This window comes from Saccopteryx bilineata, chromosome 12 (genome assembly GCF_036850765.1).
Source record: "Saccopteryx bilineata isolate mSacBil1 chromosome 12, mSacBil1_pri_phased_curated, whole genome shotgun sequence".
Lineage (NCBI taxonomy): Eukaryota > Metazoa > Chordata > Mammalia > Chiroptera > Emballonuridae > Saccopteryx > Saccopteryx bilineata.
Window position 1 is genome coordinate 25525097 of NC_089501.1, and position 16238 is coordinate 25541334.

General features: G+C 36.3%; 1 protein-coding gene across 3 annotated transcripts in view; it reads left to right on the plus strand.

The window, feature by feature from the left end:
• LAMA2 (laminin subunit alpha 2) overlaps window positions 1-16238 on the plus strand; it is a 660268-nt gene that overhangs the window by 551775 nt on the left and 92255 nt on the right. For all 3 annotated transcript variants that reach the window (XM_066248490.1, XM_066248491.1, XM_066248492.1), the window contains one exon: window positions 9713-9815. In XM_066248490.1, coding sequence (XP_066104587.1) covers window positions 9713-9815 — 103 coding nt within the window. The remainder of the gene's footprint in view (window positions 1-9712; window positions 9816-16238) is intronic.

Below are 16238 nucleotides of genomic sequence, written 5' to 3' on the forward strand. Positions count from 1 at the left end.
AAGGATGACATCCAACTTCTCAACAGAAACACTTGAGGTCAGAAGGGAATGGCAAGAAATATTCAAAGTAATGCAGAACAATAGCCTACAACCAAGACTACTTTATCCAGCAAGGCTATTGTTTTTTTTTGTTTGTTTTTTAATAATTTTATTTTATTTTATTTTTTTAATGGGGTGACATCAATAAATCAGGATACATATATTCAAAGATAACAAGTCCAGGTTATCTTGTCGTTCAATTATGTTGCATACCCACCACCCAAAGTCAGATTGTCCTCTGTCACCTTCTATCTTGTTTTCTTTGTGCCCCTCCCCACCCCCTATCCCTCTCCCATTCCCCCCTCCCCTCCCGTAACCACCACACTCTTATCAATGTCTCTTAGTTTCACTATTATGTCCCACCTACGTATGGAATAATACAGTTCCTGTTTTTTTCTGATTTACTTATTTCGCTTCGTATCATGTTATCAAGATCCCACCATTTTGCTGTAAAAGTTCCGATGTTATCATTTCTTATGGCTAAGTAGTATTCCATAGTGTATATGTGCCACATCTTCTTTATCCAGTCATCTGTTGATGGGATTTTTGGTTGTTTCCATGTCCTGGCCACTGTGAACAATGCTGCAATAAACATGGGGCTGCATGTGTCTTTACGTATCAATGTTTCTGAGTTTTTGGGATATATACCCAGTAGAGGGATTGCTGGGTCATAAGGTAGTTCTATTTTCTGTTTTTTGAGGAACCACCATACTTTCTTCTATAATGGTTGTACTACTTTACATTCCCACCAACAGTGTATGAGGGTTCCTTTTTCTCCACAGCCTCTCCAACATTTGCTATTACCTGTCTTGCTAATAATAGCTAATCGAACAGGTGTGAGGTGGTATCTCATTGCCGTTTTGATTTGCATTTCTCTAAAAGCTAAAGAAGCTGAGCATCTTTTCATATATCTGTTGGCCATTTGTATTTCTTCCTGGGAGAAGTGTCTATTCATATCCTCTTCCCATTTTTTTATTGGATTGTTTGTTTGTTGTTGAGTTTTATGAGTTCTTTATATATTTTGGATATTAGGCCCTTATCTGAGCTGTTGTTTGAAAATATCATTTCCCATTTAGTTGGCTTTCTGTTTATTTTGTTATCAGTTTCTCTTGCTGAGCAAAAACTTCTTAGTCTGATGTAGTCCCATTCATTAATTTTTGGCAAGGCTATTGTTTAAAATTGAAGGAGAAATAAAAAGTTTCCCAGACAAAAAAAACTCAAGGATTTTATTACAACCAAACCAATGCTGCAAGAAATGTTAAGAGGCCTGCTGTAAACAGATCAAAGGGAAAAAAGAATATAGCAAAAGAGAAATACAGCTTTAAAGAATAAAATGGCAAACAACAACTACATATCAATAATAACCTTAAATGTAATGGATTAAATGATCCAATCAAAAGACATAGGATAGCTGCATGGATAAGAAAACAGGACCCATACATGTGCTGTCTACAAGAGACACACCATAAAACAAAAGATGCACAAAGACTGAAGGTAAAAGGATGAAAAAAATTATTTCATGAAAATGGAAATAAAAAAAAAGCTGGGGTAGCAATACTTATATCAGACAAAATGGACTTTAAAACAAAGGCTATAATAAGAGATAAAGAAGGCCACTACATAATGATAAAGGGAGTAATCTGACAGGAAGAGATAACCATTATGAATATCTATGCACCTAATATAGGAGCACCTAAATATATAAAGCAGACTTTGATGGATATAAAGAGCGAGATCAACAGCAGTACTATAATAGTAAGAGATTTCAATACCCCACTAACATCAATAGATAGATGCTCAAGAAAGAAAATTAACAAAGAAACAGCAGACTTAAAGGACACACTAGATCAACTCGATTTAATAGATATCTTCAGAACCTTTTACCCTAAAGCAGCAGAATATACATTCTTTTCAAGTGCTCATGGTACATTCTCTAGAATAGAACACATGATAGGGCACAAAAGTGGTCTCAACAAATTTAAGAAGATTGAAATCATATCAAGCATTTTTCACTGATCACAATGGCATAAAACTAGAAATCAACCACAACAGAAAAATTGAAAAATACTCAAACACTTGGAAACTAAATAGCATGTTATTAAATAATGAATGAATTAACAATGAGATTAAAGAAGAAATACAAAAATTCCTGGAAATAAATGATAATGAGCATACAATAATTCAAAATTTATGGGGCACAGCAAAGGTAGTATTGAGAGGGAAGTTCATTGCATTACTGGCATACCTTAAGAATCTAGAGAAAGCTCAAATAAACAACTTAACCCTGCAGCTAAAAGAATTAGAAAAAGAACAGCAAGGAAAGCCCAGAGGTAGTAAAATTAAGGAAATAATAAAGATCAGAGTAGAAATAAATGACATAGAGGCTAAAGAAACAATACAGAGGATCAATAAAACAAGGAGCTGGTTCTTTGAAAAGGTAAACAAGATCAATGAACCTTTAACCAGATTCACCCAGAAGAAAAGAGAGAGGACTCAAATAAATAAAATTAGAAATGAGAATGGAGAAATAACAACTGACACAACAGAAATACAAAGGATTGTAAGAAAATACTATGAAGAACTGTATGCCAAAAAATTAGACAACCTAGATGATATGGACAAATTCCTTGAAACATACAATATTGTAAAAATCAATCTGGCTTGACTAGGCAGTGGCGCAGTGGATAGAGCATCCAACTGGAATGTGGAAGACCCAGGTTCAAGACCCTGAAGTCGCCAGCTTGAGCACGGGCTCATCTGGTTTGAGCAAGGCTTACTAGCTTGAGTCCAAGGTCACTGGCTCGAGAAAGAGGTCACTCGATCTGCTGTAGCCCCCCCAGTCAAGGCACATATGAGAAATCATTCAATGAACAACCAAGGAACCGCAACGAATAATTGATGTTTCTCACCTCTCTCCCTTCCTGTCTGTCTGTCCCTATCTGTCCCTCTCTCTGACTCACTCTGTCTCGCCCACAAAAAAAAAAAAAATTAATCTGGAAGAATTAGAAAACCTGAACAGACAAATTACAGCAAATGAGATACAAGTAGTTATCAAAAAAAACTCCCAACAAACAAAAGCCTGAGGCCCAGTGACTTCACAAGTGAATTCTACCAAATATTCAAAGAAGAACTAACTCCTATCCTTCTCAAGCTATTTCAAAAAATTCAACAGGAAGGAAGACTTCCAAGCTCCTTTTATGAGGCAAGCATAATTCTGATTCCAAAACCAGGCAAAGACAACACAAACAAAAAAAAATTATAGGCCAATATCCCTGATTAATCTAGATATTAAAATCCTCAACAAAATATTAGCCAACCAGATCCAGCAATATATGAAAAAAAAATCATACAGCATGATCAAGTGGCATTTATTCTGGGGAGGCGAGACTGGTACAATATTTGAAAATCAATCAATGTGATTCATCACATAAACAGAAGGAAGAAGAAAAACCAGATGATAATTTCAATAGATGCAGAAAAAGCATTTGATAACATCCAGTACCCATTCATGATCAAAATTCTCAGCAAAGTGGGAATACAGGGAACATTTCTCAACATGATAAAGGCCATCTATGACAAACCCACAGCCAACATCATACTCAATGAGCAAAAATTAAAAGCAATCCCCTTAAGAAAAGGAACAAGGCAGGGTGCCCCCTTTCACCACTCTTATTCACCATAGTGCTGAAAGTCCTAGCCACAGCAATCAGACAAGAAGAAGAAATAAAAGGCATCCAAATTGGAAAAGAAAAAGTAAAACTATTATTATTTGCAGATGATATGATATTGTATATGGAAAACCCTAAAGTCTCAGTCTAAAAACTACTGGACCTGATAAATGAATTCAGCAAGGTAGCAGGGTATAAAATTAATACTCAGAAATCAGAGGCATTTTTATACACCAACAATGAACTGTCAGAAAGAGAAATTAAGGAAACAATCCCCTTCAAAATTGCAACAAAATAATAAAGTATCTAAGAGTAAATTTAACCTAGGAGATTAAACACTTGTACTCAGAAAATTATAAAACATTGATAAAAGAAATCAAGGAAGATACAAACAAGTGGAAGCATATACCATGCTCATGGTTAGGAAGAATAAACATCATTAAAATGTCTATATCACCCAAAGCAATTTATAAATTCAATGCAATACAAATTAAAATATCAATGACATACTTCAAAGATATAGAACATATATTCCAAAAATTTATATGGAACCAAAAGAGAACACAAATAGCCTCAGCAATCTTGAAAGAGAAGAATAAAGTGGGAGGTATCACACTTCCTGATATCAAGTTATACTACAAGGCCATTGTACTCAAAAGAGCTTGGTACTGGCATAAGAACAGGCATATAGATCAATGAAACAGAACAGAGAACCCAAAAATAAACCCACACCTTTTTGAACAACTGATATTTGACAAAGGAGGTAAGAGCATACAGTGGAGTAAAGACAGCCTCTTCAACAAATTGTGTTGGGAAAATTAGACAGCTACCTGCAAAAAAATGAAACTAGACCACCAACTTACTCCATTCGCAAAAATAAACTCAAAATGGATAAAAGACTTAAATGCAAGCTGTGAAACCATAAACATCTTAGAAGAAAACATAGGCAGTAAGCTCTCCGACATCTCTCTCAGCAATATATTTGCTGATTTATCTCCATAGGCAAGGGAAATAAAAGACAGGATAAACAAATGGGACTATATGAAACTAAAAAGCTTTTGCACAGCTAAAGACAATAAGAACAGAATAAAAAGACAAACTGCACAATGGGAGAACATATTTGACAATACGTCCGATATGGGGTTAATAACCAAAATTTATAAAAAACTTGTAAAACTCAACACCAAGAAGATAATCCAATCAAAATGGGCAAAAGTAATGAATCAACACTTCTTTGAAGAGGACATACCAATGGCCAATAGGCATATGAAAAAATGCTCAACATCACTAATCGTTAGAGGAATGCAAATTAAAACTACAATAAGATACCAGCTCAAACCAGTCAGAATAGCACTCAAAACAACACAGAATAAGTGCTGGCGAGGATGTGGAGAAGAGGGAACCCTCTTGCACTGCTGGTGGGAATATAGACTTGTGCAGCCACTGTGGAAAACAGTATGGAGATTCCTCAAAAAATTAAAAATCGAACTGCCTTTTGACCCAGCTATCCCACTTCTAGGAATATACCCCAAGATCACCATAGCATCTCCTTTTTCAAAAGGAGAAATGTACCCCCATGTTTATGGCAGCATTGTTCACAATAGCGAAGATCTGGAAACAGTCCAAGTGTTCGTCAGTGGATTAAAAAGCGGTGGTATATATGTACAATGGAATACTATGGGGCCATGAAAAAGAAAGAAATTTTACCTTTTGCGACAACATGTTTGGCCATGGAAACTATTATGTTAAGGAAATAAGCCAGGCAGAAAAAGAAAAATATCATATGACCTCACTCATTTGAGGAATCCAATGAACAGTGTGAACCGAGGAACAGAATTGAGACAGAGGAGAGATCAAAGGAACCAGAGGAAAAGAGAACAGAGGGAAAAGAGATGATAGGATGGGATAAACCTGAAAGAAAGGGGGGAGGGCACTATAGGGAGGAAGGGCAAGGGAGATGTTGAGGGGAATACAGGGGAGGGGGGATACATTCAAGGCAAGATTAGAATCTATGTAAACAATAAATTAAAATCAATTAAAAAAATACTCAATGAGAACAAATAATCGAGGAAAAAATGAACAAAAGTTTTAAACAGATAATTCAGCGAAGAAGATGGCCATTAAGCACATCAAAACATGCTCAGCATTATTAGTCACAAGGAAAATGAAAATTAGAACAAAAATGTTATATACACTTATTAGAATGGCTAAATATAGAAACACTGTCTATATTAAGCATTGCTAAGAATGTAGGCGAATGTAAACTCTTCTAACTTGGAAGGAATTTTGAAAACAGGTTGGTACTTTCTTAAAAATTTAAACATACATTTTCTATATAACCAGTCCACTTCTAGTATTCACTCCAAGAAAATAAAAGTATATGTTCATACAAAGATTTGTGCACAAATGATTTTTAGCAACAATTTAGGATAGCCAAAGCTAGAAATAATTCAAATGCCAATGAACAGGTAGATGAATAAATAGATTGAGACATATCTATATACATAATAGAGGGATCACATTTATTTGTGGAGCTGAAAGGTTTTAAGGCCTGTTTCATTGTGGTAAAAAAGACATAACAAAATTTACCATTTTAATCATTTGTAAGTGTACAGTACAGTAGTGTTAACTATATGCATGCTTTTGTGTAACAAATTACTGTACTTTCATCTTTCAAAAGTGAAACTGTACACCCATTGAACAGCAATTCTTCATTTTCCTTTCCCACCAGCAAAAGAAATCACACACACACGGATAAATCAGATACACATATAATATGGGCATATGTCAAAATAATTACACTCATTGAAAGAAGCCAGACAAAAAAAGAGTGTACAGTACATACTGGATGATTTCATTAATATGAAATACTATATATTGCTAATAGTGATGGGAAATATATCAGTGTTTGTGTGGGGGTGAGGGAAAGACAAGAGGGGTGGAAAGAGGAGATTATATAGGATTGATGAAAATGTTTTTGGCCCCAGTTGGATGCTCAGTGGAGAAATGACCATCTGCTTCAACCCCCTGCCTCTCTTCCTACTCTCCCTCTTCCTTTCCCATAGCAAGCAGGTCAGTTGGTTAGAGTGTGGCCCCAGGAGCTGCGGATAGCTTGGTTGGTCCAGCATGTCAGCCTCAGGGGCTAAAAATAGCTTGGTAGCCAAGCATCCACCCTAGAATGGCGATTGCTGAATTGATCCTGGGTTGGGGTGCATGTGATAGTCTGTCTCACCATCTCCCCTCCTCTCACCTGAAAAATAAAAAATGTTGTTTTCTACCTTGATTGTAGTGATTGTTTTATGTTATGTCAAAACTTATCAAATTGCAAATATGTGAAGTTTATTTGTGCCTCACTACAACCATTGAAAAATGTAATAAAAGGGGGGGGGGAATAGATATTGGTCATCATAGTCCTTCAAAAATTTTCACTACTAGAATTTAGCCTCTTTCTATGTTGTTTGGTTCTCCCTCTTTTCTCTCTCCTTTATTGCATTAATTTTTTAATGCAAAGAAAATCAACTCTCTCTCCCTTTGCCTCACTTGGCATATCCAAGATTAGAGTTAAAATTTTGGTTAAATTCTTTCCAGATGTTATTTTTGTAGAAAGGCTATAAGGGAAGTGCTCTCTCTCTCTCTCTCTCTCTCTCTCTCTCTCTCTTTCCTTCTCTCTCTCTCTTTCTCTAGTTTGATCTAGTATGATGAGATCCATATTACCTTGATGACTCAGGAGAATCATATCAATGTTAATTATTTTACTATGATAGTATCTGCATCTATTGAAACCTACTCTCTCCCGATCCAAATTGACTGCAAATTCTGGGCTTCAAAAACTCTTCTACCTCTTAGCTTTCTCTTTCTCAATTGTCAGACAGATTGTTAGCTCTTACTTCTGCTGTCTTCAAGTGCCTATTTAGAGTATCTTAGTCCTTTTTTTTTATATAATTTCCTTTTTCTAACCTGTTTTGATTCAGAAAATTTGTAACCAAGTAAGTGAGAATGGCACATAAATTTGGAACAAATATAAATCTAAGTGGGTAATTGAGGCTTATTTTTTAAGTAGGGTACATTGGATTTGTGCCATTTATAATGACACTCTTACTTTTTTTTCAAGATAAGTGACACTTATGTGATGTTATTGTGTCTATTTCCCAAGTAAACTGTAAGACTAAGAACTTCTATGTTTTCAGTTGAAGACATTCTTTATTTTCCATAGAATAATTCGCCAGAGTTGTCAGCTCTTTTTGCAAATGTTAGGTATAATGCTCAATGGCCCTTTTTATTTATGTACATATTTCCAATATGTTCCTTCTTAGATATCATAGCATTATAGCATCAATCTGTTCTGTGAACAATAGATTATTTAAATGGAAGCTGTTTGTATAACACCTTAAATTAAATTTTATTAAATTATGAAGTTGGGTAATATTTCCTAGTTTAATGCTCAGATAATGTGACTGATTTTAAATAAAATTTATCAAGTCACTCCAAATGTCTTTGAAGAGTGTTATATCTAGGATAACCTGAATTCAGATTTAATACTACGGTAGTGTTTAGCATTCTCTAGCTTCCCTGCACTCTGAAATACTTTTCCAATTTAAAACTTAAGATCTTATTTGATTCATCTCTTGGTATAATGTATTATGTAATGATGGCTGAGAAGCAAACACTATTAAAAAGGATAACTGGACACTCAAGTTAAATGATTCCTTTCCCATATCACTCTATTATCTTCGTGCCACCTCTTTTAATCCAAGCCTCAACAAATACGCTTTGCTAGAAGAAGATTGTGGTTCAGAGACTGTTATTTAACCTGACCAGTCAGTAGTGCAGTGAATAGAACATCAGCCTAGGATGCTGAGGACGCAGGTTGGAAACCCCAAGGTTGCTGGCTTGAGTGTGACCTTGTTCTGTTCGAGTGCCAGCTCACCAGCTTGAGCATGGGGTTGGTAGCTTGAGCGTGGGATCACAGATATGGCCCCATCCACGGTCACTGGCTTGAGCCCAAAGTTCTCTGGCTTGAGCCCAAGGTTGCTGGCTTGAGCAAAGTGGGTGTCTGGGTACCTGGCTTGGCTGGGGTAAAGGCACATATGAGAAAGCAATCAATGAACAACTAAGGTGCCACAACTATGAGTTGACGCTTCTCATCTCTCTTCCCTCCTATCTGTCTGTCGCTTCTCATCTCTCTTCCCTCCTATCTGTCTGTCCCTGTTGGTCCCTATCTTTCTCTCTCTCTCTCTCTCTCTCTCTTTCTCTCTCACTGAAAAAAGAAAGAAAAAGAAAGAAAGAAAGAAAGAAAGAAAGAAAGAAAGAAAGAAAGAAAGAAAGGAAGGAAGGAAGGAAGGAGGGAGGGAAGAAAGAGAAAGAAAGAAAGAAAGAAAGAAAGAAAGAAAGAAAGAAAGAAAGAAAGAAAGAAAGAAAGAAAGAAAGAAAGAAAGAAAGAAAAGATTGTCATTTAGAAGATACTGTTTTGCCGTAGTACTTTGAAATGCATTTAGAAAAAGGAGCAGTGTTCTTTCTCATTTTAACACTTTAAGTGATAGGAAAAGCTCTCCCACTTACTCCACAATTCAAGTGAAATGTGCTTAAGGATAAAGTCAGTGGATAGGTTTAGATGTTAATTTGCTTGTTGGTTCTTCTGCCCTTATAATACTGATCAGCTGTATCTTTGCAACATCACCAGCTATCATGCTTTCAGCTACTTCTTTATCTCTTCATTTCCATAATATTATACTATCCCAGTTTCTCTTTGTTCTCTCCAGAATCAGCTGTACTTTCTATACCTGTCCCTTAAATTTGGGGAATCTTAAGGGCTCTCTCCTAGGCCTTCCCTTTTTCCAATAAATAGTCTATTGACTTTAATCATCAATATATAATGTTAATTTATTATTCTAAATCTGTAACCCAGAACACTTTCCTGAAAGTAAACTGTATAACAACTACTGGTTAGATACCTTTATTCCATTATTCTATGACTTTAGATGTGACACTTCTTTTTCTGTTTACAGGCAACAGGTCCTCAGGGTTCATTAAAAGAAGGTGCCAAAGGCTCTCTTCAGAAAAGCTTTGGGATTCTTAATGAAGCCAAGAAATTAGCAAATAATGTAAAAGGTTAGTGACTTATTTTTATTATTATTTTCAGGTCAATTGTAGTTGCAATTGGTAAAACATTTTATCACATCATTGGAAAAGTGTAATTGCTTTAGCATGATATTTATGATTATTTTCATTATCTGGATTCAATACAAATAAATTTTCTCATCAGGATTACAATATTTTGTCTTTACTCTCATTTTGCATTGGGTAATATGTCATTATTTTAAACCTAATTTTTATAGCATCATTTCACCTATATCTAAAATTTAGTAACTTTTAAATGAAAATATTATAAAATTTTAACCACACAAAACCTACTTTATTCTGTCTTCAGAAGTGATACAAACAAAAGAATAAATCAGGCAGTTGTAGCATAAATGTCCTTGTGAAACTTTCCATTTTGTTAGTGGGTCATATTTCTAAAATTTTTATGTTTCAAATACATTTATATATATTTTATTTCTAATTCAAGATCAAAACACATAAAATATCAACCCTGATATGTTATGCGTTTCACATTAAAAATATATTATTCACCTGACGAGGTGGTGATGCGGTGGATAGAGCACTGGCCAGGGACACAGAAGACCCAGGTTTGAAATCCCGAGGTTGCTGGCTTGAGCGTGGGATCATAAACATGACCCCATGGTTGCTGGCTTAAGCCCAAAGGTCGCTGGCTTAAAGCCCAAGGTTGCTGCCTTGAGCACTGGGTTACTGGCTCAGCTGGAGCCCCCCTGCCCCTGCCATCAAGGCAAATGTGAGAAAGCAATCAATGAACAACTAAGGTGTCGCAACATAGAATTGATGCTTCTCAACTCTCTCCCTTCCTGTCTGTCTGTCCATCGCTGTCCCTCTCTTTGTCTCCATCTCTCTGCTAAAATAGATATAATATAATCAAATTGGAATGATTCAGAGAGGATTAGCAATGCTTACATGCAAAATGTTAGCAACTATGCAAAGTGTTCCACATTTTAGATGATAATGAGCAACATATAGAAATCATAGTTCACAATAAAATAAATAAAAATAATATAACATCAAATTAAAACAAAGCACCCAACATTATCATAATTAAAGACTTGTAAAGCAAAAGAACAGTGAGATTATTTCTCATCTATCAGATTGGGAAAAGTGAAGTGTCTGATAATACCAAGTGTTCACAACAGTGTTGGTAAAAGTGTATATTGATGCCGTATTTTGAGGAGCAATTTAACGTTTATTAGAATTTTAAATATACATGTATTTGGCTCTGCATTTCTCCTGCCAGAAATCTATCCTACAAATGAACTTGTAAAATTATATCAATATGTATCTTCCAGGATATTCATAAGATCATTATTTATGATAGCAAATAAGCTCAGTATTAGGGGACTTTTTATATCAATATGGCCTATCTATGCAATAGTATATACTGCAGTCTTTGAATAGTATTATATGAGTAGGCACTGATATGTATAAAGCTTCTTAAGATCTTTCTATGAAAATAAACAAGGGACAACATACAGACTCTGACACACAAACAATTTAGCAGGGTGGGTCCATTGGTGGGGAGGTGGGGAAGAATATGCCACAGAGCCTTGACTTACAACAGACATATAGGAACTAGGAACAGAACAAGTAATGGTGGTGTGAGGGTGGGGCACTAAAATCTTTTATTTTATATCTGGTTGTGCTGGTTAAATATTTTTTCTGTGTATATAATTTTTTTTTTACTTAAAAGGTAAAAAAAATACTTAAGCAACCTTAACAATAGGGTACTGTTATTTATTTCCTACCACCAACACTGTTGTTTTCATCTCTTTCCTGGTACCAAGACCAGGAGAGACTATATTGGAGAGACTAGGGCCAAAACAGGCTTGATCTGAATGTGTGCCCATCCCATTCAGAGTTCGTGTTTCTGAGTTTTGAGAGGAGCTGAGCAGGCTTATGGCAGCTGGAGAACAAGCTTCATTTATTGGTTTTCATCTGGGAAGAACAGGAAAGGGAAAGGAAGACAGAGGATTCCTAACTATTGGTGTTCTAGGTATGAAAACATACTGAACATATTAATTAATGATCCATCTAATTTCATGTAAGAGTTTTATAGGCAGGGAGATTAAACCACAGTTAAACTACATTAATATTATATAAGCACACAATTTTATTTAATGCATATGCTTTTAAGTTCCAAGCCAAAGGCCCAACCTCACTGAAAAGCAAATCATAAACTATTTCAGCAAAGCACGGATCTAAAATATCAATATGTCTATTTCAGTCACTGAGATATTATGTTTAATGCTAGGTCTTCAAAATATACTTTCCAAGGAATTAGGTTTTTCTCCTGTCAATCACAATTCACCTTTTTAAATACTGTTATTTTCATTGTCTGTACTAAAATAAAATCTTTGGATAGGTTATTGAAAGTGTACTTTCAGAAATTAAACCAGTCTGATATCTATAGGAATTCCTTGAGATAAAGGGCGGCACTTTTAGTAATTACTTGAAAGTCTTTGTCAGTTAAGGAAATGGAATGGTACAAATTTCATTTCTTAGCTTCTTGATTGGATCTGAATTTTTAAATAATGAAGCAGTTGAAATGTTCTGGCAGAAAATATATATTCATATACAGTGAAAAAAATTAAAGGGAACCACGGTTTATACTATTTTATGCATTCTGATAGCAAATACTGGCTAAACAATCATGCCAACTACACAGAAGAAAGACTGATGTGAAGAACATTGTTACCTCTGTCCCACAAGTACCAAAACAGTCATTTTGATCCTCTGCTTTCTGTGCTAAAAAGCCAAAATGTGATATTTTGACCAGCCTGTTTTTTGTTTCAGTTACTTGACTCTGATTTCTTCTTAATTTATCCTTTCTTACATTCTGATCATTTTTTTCCTAAAGTAGTTTTTAGGATTTCTCAAACTGAGTCTAAACACTTTATAGCCTTTTCAACAGAAATAGCTGAGTAGAAGTTGGCGAAGGGGAGAATTGCAGATTTTAAAATGGAAAACTTATAAAACTATAGCCATGAAAACCCAGAAAAATAAACACCCGAGGCTGGCTTTAAATGAAAAGATATATGAGGTAGAGTGTAGCTATAACCGAGTGTAAAGAAAAATGCATGAGGTCCAGTTTGAACTGTAACATGGCCAAAGAAACAAAATTATTGGTAGTTAAAAAAAAATTCAATCCAATTCTTTGTTTGCAACTTGTGGAGAACAAGAAAAAGATCCAATTTATAATCCACAGCAACATTTCCTGGGTCCCAGGAAACCAGGAGGATTTCTTCTTCTAGTTCTTCAGCTCTCACGCCCATTAACAGTAGCTAAGTCACTCTCTTTATCTTCTCTGTGGTTTTCACACCACCAAACCTCAAAAGGTCCAGACACACACTTCTTCGGCTTTGGCTCTCCCTTTCTCATCCTGTCCTCACACATTAGAAGACCAAGTGCAGGACTGGGTCTGACAGAGGAAGAGCTCATAAAGAGAGGGACAAAGCAGGGCAGCAAGGGTAGACATGGACATGCCTGGCAATATAATTTCCCTTTGTTGCTTAACCATTGACATTGCAGAAGATAGACATATTTAGAATGAAATTCACTGGATAGAGTTGTAAGTTGCTTCCACTTATAATAGGTATTTCCTCATGTTGTTGGCACTGTGCTAAATATGAATTAGAGTTTAAATAACAAATAGCAACATTGAACTATGCCATGTAATATCTCAAAATAAAGTTGTTATAAGTAATTTCTTTGGTCATTAATAAAGTCTGTTTTTCCAATGCCAGCCTTCAGATAAAGGCAGTGCGGTGCCATAAAATCATTATAAGTGTAGATTGGAAGATGTGAGTTTGAATGCCTTCTATTCCTTCCGTTTTACAAGTATAAGGTGAAAGTAACACCTTCCTTCATATGACTGATATGAGAAATAAATTGTAGGATGTATGAGAAAGCATTGGACTTCTCTTAGGCAGTTATTGGATGGTAACAAAATAATTCACATTGGTTTGATAATTGCCCTGGCATGTTTGCCACTTTTAAATAATATTATTAATAATTCACTTTTTATTTAAACTGCATGATCCAGAACTAATTTTGTTTATTTCTCTTTTATATTTTCTAAATATATATATATATGGCACTCATTTTTAACTAAATATAAAAATTATATTTTCATATTTAATGGAACTGTTTTATTTGACTATTCAAAATCATCTAGTTAAGTTCCTCAAATGCAATTCATATTTTTTCTTAAAATGAACAGGACACACATAACACAGAAATACCTTGAGAGAATCCCTCATTTTTAATGAACTTTTTCTTTCTGATGATGTTTGTTTTATTATGGACTACTACTAGTATAGACTTATTATCACTTCTAATTTGCTCCTTTACCAAAAAATGAAGAAATATGCTCCCATTAAGATTTCTTTGTGGTCCTGGTTTGTTGGCTTAGTGGTAGAGTGTTGGCCCAGCGTGTGGATGTCCAAAGTTTGATTCCTGGTCAGGGCATATTGGGGAAGTGACCATTTGTTTCTCCACCCTTCCCCTCTCACTTCTCCCCCCCCCTCTCTCTATGTCCCTCTCCTGCAGCCATGGCTCAATTGGAGCAAGTTGACCTTGGGTACTGAGGATGGCTCCATGGCCTTGCCTCAGGCTCTAAGAAGAGCTTGGTTGCTGAGCAACAGAGCAATGCTCCAGATCGGCAAAGCATTGTACCGTAGTTTGTTTGCTGGGGTGAATCCCGGCAGTTGGGGCACATGTGGGAGTCTGTCTCTGCCTTTCCTCCTCTCACTGAATAATAATAAAAAAAGATTTCTTTGTAAAATAAAAATTAATCCATATAACTTCTGTTTTCTACAAGTTTGCCTCATCTCTTGTTCTAGAGGCTCTTTCTGGATTAGAGAACAGGTTACTCTCTGCAGCAGTTCTACCTATAGTTCTGAAGCAGGAAGTTTGAACAGGCAAGGGATCTATATGAGGTCAGATGAAAACCTTGATTTTGACTTTCCTGGTAATGATAGATTCTCTCTAATCTCAGGTATTTATACATTTATTCATTTATGTATGCAATTTATTCAAATTGTTAATGCTTCTTTGACTTACATGATTTTTTTTGTACATACCAGAGGTGGCTAACTTTACTAAATTATATAATAGATTACTTTCTATAATTAATCCATTTTATTATATTACATTATATTATATTTTTTATCTTTGGATATTTTAAGAACATAAAGAAGTACAATTTCCCTCAAGACACTTGACTATAATTTTTCACCCACTTCTTTCCTCCTTTGTCTTCTAATATTGAGATTTCTAAAGAGCCTCCTTCCTAAGTCGGCGCTATGATCCAGTGCAGGCTCCTGAGACCCGTGCAGAAGCCACAGCAGCTGTGCAGGGAACAGAGCAGGGCCAAGTCAGATCTGTAGCCCTGATCCTGGGCTTCTGTCATAGACTCGATGAGGCTGCTACACCCAGTCTTCCCACCGTTTTGTACCCCTAGTCTTCTTGCATGGTGCTATTCCTATGCTTCCCTTTCCCCAGTTACTGTCGTGAGTTTGGGATGTGTCCTATCTCTAAATGCCTCCTTCCCCTGACTTGTACACCAGAGTGTTTATGTATAGGTCCTGCACTTATACAGAGGCACGTTACTGAGAAACCCTGTCTTGACCCAAAAGTGCCAAATTAAATCTTGTTCAACATGGGCCCAGAACCTGAGAGGCCCTCATAACTGCTTAGCTACAACTGAATGTGCTCTGCCCCCACTGGAGGGTTGTAGTAAGAAGCCTGAGGAGAGGACAGAAGGGGCACCGGTATGCTGGCAGGACCCTCATAGACTAAAGATATCCAGAGAGAGGAGTTCTTTCTTCCGCCAGTGGAATGAGAAACCAAAATGGCCAGATATCAAAATCACATCTGGGTCCTAGGACACGCTTGAAAGCCTGACTGCGGGCCTGCATGCTTGTTTTGTTTTGGCCAATAAGGTTTTTTTTTAAAAAAAAAAAATTGAATTTGAACACTTTAAGTAAGACAAGTACTCTTTGGTTTCAATAGTCTTCACCTTTCCATGTTTGCCATATTTCACCGCTTTTCATTTTAACTCCTAAAACAAGTCCAACCCGTTTTTGTTTTCTTGATTTTTTTTTTTTTGCATTTTTCTGAAGCTAGAAATGGGGAGGCAGTCAGACAGACTTCCGCATGCACCCGACCCTGATCCACCCCGCATGCCCACCAGGGGGTCGCTCTGCCGTGACCAGAACCACTCTAGCACCTGGGGCAGAGGCCACGGAGCCATCCCCAGCGTCCGGGCCATCTTTTGCTCCAATGGAGCCTCAGCTGCGGGAGGGGAAGAGAGAGACAGAGAGGAAGGAGAGGGGGAGGGGTGGAGAAACAGATGGGTGCTTCTCCTGTGTGCCCTGACCAGGAATTGAACCCGGGACTTCCGCACAC